The sequence below is a fragment of the Pteropus vampyrus genome, unplaced genomic scaffold (assembly GCF_000151845.1).
Source record: "Pteropus vampyrus isolate Shadow unplaced genomic scaffold, Pvam_2.0 Scaffold468, whole genome shotgun sequence".
In the NCBI taxonomy this organism is placed as follows: Eukaryota; Metazoa; Chordata; class Mammalia; order Chiroptera; family Pteropodidae; genus Pteropus; species Pteropus vampyrus.
Window position 1 is genome coordinate 221,262 of NW_011889249.1, and position 5,240 is coordinate 226,501.

The 5,240-nt window shown below is 58.0% G+C and overlaps 1 protein-coding gene across 1 annotated transcript in view; it reads left to right on the plus strand.

Annotated features, from left to right (window-relative positions):
• SNTG2 (syntrophin gamma 2) overlaps positions 1 to 5,240 on the plus strand; it is a 111,480-nt gene that overhangs the window by 62,040 nt on the left and 44,200 nt on the right. The window contains exon 8 of the mRNA XM_011382227.1: positions 89 to 216. Coding sequence (XP_011380529.1) covers positions 89 to 216 — 128 coding nt within the window. The remainder of the gene's footprint in view (positions 1 to 88; positions 217 to 5,240) is intronic.

Sequence of the window (5,240 nt, forward strand, 5' to 3'; positions counted from 1 at the left end):
CATTCGAAGTCCGCGGCGCGGTGTTTCCACGCCTGTCGGCGCCTGCGTCTGACTGACTGTGACCGCTGATCTCGTCTGTTTCGCGCAGGCTCCGTCATCGCCGTCCTCGCTCGCGGCTAATGAACCGAAGTATGAGAAGCGCTGGCTGGACGCCTTGTCGGTTCCTCTGTCTATGGCTCGAATCTCAAGGTACAAAGCTGGAACGCGAAGACTAAGGTGTGTGGCCATTGTCCGGAGTGGGAAGAGCTGACAAGCCCCGCACACTGTCACCAGTCCCTAACACCCCGCTGACTGCCTCAGAGTGTTTGTGGCGCCCACTAGTGCATGGGGCTGTCTCCTGGGACATGTAGCATTTGCAAAAAAAACGGTAATCAGAAGCACTGATTGAGGATATTGCCACCTCGTGGAAGGGTGACCATTGCTGGTTCTTTTGACACACAGTCACCAGAAGAAGAAGTCACGTTTTCAGTTTTAAATGTTAGCAGACACAGACTGGAAGACAGACCGCATAGACGAGTACAGAAAGGCTCTTGAACTCTGGGCCTCGTTGTCTTCATTATAAAGTGAGAGGTTAGACCAGAACCTGCATTAAATGCTCCCTGCTTTTCAGCTTGATTGATTGAATAGTTCCAAATCCTTATGCGTGAAGGCTGCGTCTGCAAGACGGTTTTGTGATGCGAGGCAGCATTTGCTCTCTGAGTTCCTGCAGTGGTGTCTGTGGCCGACTGCTGCCGGGCCACCGTGAAGGGACAGGGAGCCGGTGGCTGGCAAATTTCCTCTCCGGCTTAGGACAGGCCTGAGCCCCGTCCCTGCCTCACTGTCAGCAGAGGAAGCGTGTTGCTGTTTTGAAATCGAGCATTGTCCAAGATACAACCCGTGTGCATGCCCGACTGTGTGTGCGCGTGCGTGCGTGTGCATCCATGTGCATGCATGCCTGTGTGTGTGTGCGCGTGCGTGCGTGTGCGTGTGTGTGCATGCATGGGCATGCCCGCCTGTGTGTGCGCGTGCGTGCGTGTGCATGCATGTGCATGTGTGTGGTGGGGAGAGTGAAGTCTGAGGTTCTCTTCACTCGTCCTTCAGTGAAAGGCAAAGTCTATCGACACTTTTGATAAATGGTTATAATTGGATTTTCAGTATTAACTGATATTTGTTGCACAGCCTCTTACAGCGAAAGCATGTTGTTGACATCACAGCACTAACAGGAACTCTAAGTCTGATTTCTAAACACGTGTCTGTCTTTGGAAAAATGTCTATGTGTGTAGAGAGGTGGAAAGATAGATCGATCGGTAGACATGATGGATGGAAGGGCGGGTGTATAGATAGATCGATGGGGGGCTAGCTGTGTGTAAGTTTAATACCGAGCGCAACGTGTGGCAGCCGACGCCCTCCCTGCCACAAACCCCACTCCGGACGCCGCGTGTGTGGACACCGTGCATGAGGCTTTCCTGTGGCCGCGCCCTGGTCTGGGGGTGCTTTGTTGAACTAAGAGGACGAATCCTGCTGCCTGACCTCAAATTCAGCAGTTCCTGGGAACGCGGACCCCGGACATCGGGGGGCACTCGCCAGCCCCTCTGCCACCTCCCGTGATGAAGCAGAGAGGTGACGCCGGCCTCGGGTTGGAAGGCCAGTGCCCACGGCTGTCATGGGCGGTGGCTTGTCCTCCACTGACACGGGCAGGGCACAGGAGGGACGCCTCCTTCCCGAGGCGGGGGCGACTGGGAAGCTGGACTTTACCTGCCACGCGGCTGCCCGAGGACGTCGGACACCTGCGTTGTTTCTGGCAGGAAAGGAGTCGGCCCCACCGCCCGCTCCCAGCTCTGGGGCAGACACTCCGCATCTGCAGGGTGCGGGGGGCGCCCAGCGCTCGCCCCACCTCCCTCCCGTTCTGTGTCCGTCGGGGGCTAACGAGTCCCAGCGATCGGCTCCAGCTTTTGGTAAGACGGACAGACGCTGTTCTGCGGGGGCAGGTTCGCGTCGCTAGTTGAGCCGGCTGCCTCGTGATTTTAAGCACGGTTTCCACGTGGCCGGGGAGGAGCAGACCGCCCAGCGAGTAAGGATCGGAGCCTGGAGCCTGCGTTTACAGAGCCGTGGGCGCGTGCTGCGTCCAGAGCCCCAGCGGCCGCCCTCAGCCGCGTGTCCCCGCAGCCCCGTGGTCCCAGTTTGAAGGAGGGAACGGGGGCGCGAGCGCTTTGGCTGGAACGGACGGACCTCAGGCCTCCCGGTCGCTGGAGGGCCGGTGGTGACGAGGACGCTGGGTTCCCGCCGACCGTCGCCGAGCCGGTGGGCGCTCAGCAGCTTCAGCAGCACCGGCCTGTTCTGTCACGGCTCACGTGGCCAGGAGCCTGGCGCATGCGCCGGGCGCACCACACCCAGGGCTCGTCCCGCCCGCTCTCCTCCGCCACAGGCGGGAGCGCGTGGTTCTGAACCAGAGCCAGAGCCGCGGCCGCGAGCTCAGCCATCTGTGCCCCACGAGAATGAGCCACATTGTTGACATACGTTGTATTTTCAACACATTTTTCCGCTCTTCATTGATACCATTTTGAATTTTTCAAAGAACCTTCAACCATTATGTAAAGAGCACCTTTCACACATTTGGTTATTTGTTCAAACACGAAGCATCTGAAAACACAGCCATGAGCCCCAGACACGCTGTGCAAACATCTTCCACGAGTTCAGACCTCGACCCGGCCTGCTGGCCACACGGGGAGTGGGCCCTCGTCCCTCGTCCCTGGCCTTGTGCGTCCCTGCCCTTATCCATTACTGTGTCGTCAGCAGAAGTGGCCTCGGGTGTTCTGTTTCTAAGTTAACTAAGTCGATACACTTAGCCCTCTGTTTGCCCTTAAGAACAAAACAGAGCACACGCAATCTCTTCGCAAAGATGAGCCAACTCTTTAAAAGGCAGCTTCCCTGACTCCTCGGGGGCAGAAGCGGGAGCTGGGCCTCCAGCCACTGGGGACAGCCACTGTGGCTTTTCGGCCACCACCCAGCTCCAGCCCCTTCACTGCTGCGTGAGGGTCCTCTCTCCCAAGAACAAGGCCAGCACGTGCATGGGGCGCCTCGCCATCTCTGGGGACCGCAGTTCTGAAGGACAGTCTCTGTGCTTTCTTGCCGGCCAGCAGGACTCAGCTTCCCTGCCTGTCCCACCCCAGAGGGCTGCGCCTCCACACAGCTCCCGAGGGGTGGGGGAGCCATCCTCACTGGGCGGCGGGGCTGACACACGTGGCCTTGGCGTTCCCACACCTGTACCCGCACAGCAGGTGTTCCTGCAAGGCCTGCTGTGTGCAGGGCTGTTGCAGATGCCGGAGCTGGTGGCGGATGGGCCCGGGGGGACACACGGTCCAGGCGGACGTGCAGGTGGGCACAGGCCGGGACCCAGGCCGGGCCATCCCAAGGGCCTGGCTCTGAAGGCTGTTCCGGCTCCGTCCGCCTTCGACCATCCGGCCGGCGTGGCCCTCAGGGCCGCGGCCTCTCACGTCTCTGAGTCCCCGCTCCGGGAAGGGCACAGGGCAGGAGGACACTTTTGGCCTCAGGAGGGAGACGGGAGGTGACAGGAGGGTGGCTTGTTGCACGGGGAGGTCACCTCTCTCCCTGGACCTGCGGAACTGTCTGTCTCACGCGAACACCTTGCGTGCCCAAATTTTCCAGTGATGACGGTTTAATAAACCGACTGACGGGGATGGTGGTGCCTGGGTGTCAAGTGGCCCGTGCGTTAGTGCTCAGGGTAGAGTGCCAAGAGGGGCCACTGCTCCCCGGGAAAACGGAGAGATCATGCTGACACGCGCCAGAGCAGGACCCATGGCACGGAGACAGCCGTGAAGCACACTCCGCGAACGAAAACAAATCCTGAGAAACGCACACGATCTTCCTCTCACGTACAGAGAACGCGCATCCCTCTCAAGCCTGAGCGAAAATAAAAACGCACACTCCTCAGCTTCCGGAGTCGGGGCCTGTCAGATGACACCTGTGTGGGCCGTCACCTCTTCCTCCCCAGTCACTGCCCTCGCAGAGGCAGGCCATGCCTGGCACGGATGGCGTGGCCATAGTTCATGCTTAGGAGGTTCCCCGGATAATTTAGAAGAGTGAATGTGTTTGGTCCTTAAAAACCACACGCGTGGTTGGAAAGGTGATTTGTAAATGCTGAGTTCTCTTCCTGTGACGTAAAGGCTCTGAGTGGACACTTGGGCCTTTCCCTTCTCAGAGTCACATTGTGGAGGAGGGGCCGAGATCCCGCAGCCCAGCTAAAGCAAGGACTGGAAGGTGGGTCCCACCAGGACGCGACAGATGTCCAGTTCGGGTTTTACAGACGGCTGAGACGTGCTGCGTGATCAGACTCTGCCTGACACAGCTGGCCTGATGAGGGGTGGCGATTGCAGAGGGTCGTGTGAGTTCCTGGGATAAATCCCTTTGATTTGGGGATATAATTCTTAATATGTGTTTCACCTGCCATTGGCCGGGGCAGCTGTGGCCTGAGCTTCTCAGCGTGCCCGTGGCCTTGAGCCTCCCTCTGTGCAGTGGAAGGCAGCTCCCTTGGAGATGACGGGTCAGGAGCTGTAGGTTTCATGGTAAAACCTCTGGGCCAGGTTCTGGAGCAGGGGTGGGGACGGGGTAGGGACAAAGACACATTTGTCTGTAAACAAACTTTGTGTTCAGCTTCCAGTCGTGCTCATTGGAGTGGGAGTGGCAGCTGGCCAGGGAAACCAGCTTAGAGATGAAGGACGTTCGGTCGCAGGGCCTCTGCCCAGTAGACCTGGGCAGGTGGCCACAGCGTCACCAGCTCCCACCGCGCTCAGGCTTCTCTCTGCTGGAACCACGACTGGACTCCCATCCAGAAGGGCGTCAGACACAATCTAGTGTGGACCTCGTTCTTTAAAAAAAAAAAATGTGTCTGTTTTGTTGTGTGTTTTTTTTTTAATCTTTCAATTATCCACTTAAGGATGTGAAGGTATAGGCTACACGGAGAAATATACTTTGTATTCTGAACAAAAATGAACAGAGGCGTAAATGGCATCCCTTTTTTTTTGGTAATAATTGTATTAGTCAGCTCGGGCTCCCACAGCAAGACGTCAAGGCTGGGGTTTAAATGACAGAAGTTTATCTTCCGACGCGCGGGAGGCCAGGCGTCCAGCGCCGGGGTCCAGCAGGCTCGGATTCTGGAGAGGAGCCTCTGCCTGGCCAATGCGCCTTCTCACTGTGCCCACCTGTGGCTAAGGTGCCGCCTCCTGCAAGAACAGCAGCCAGGC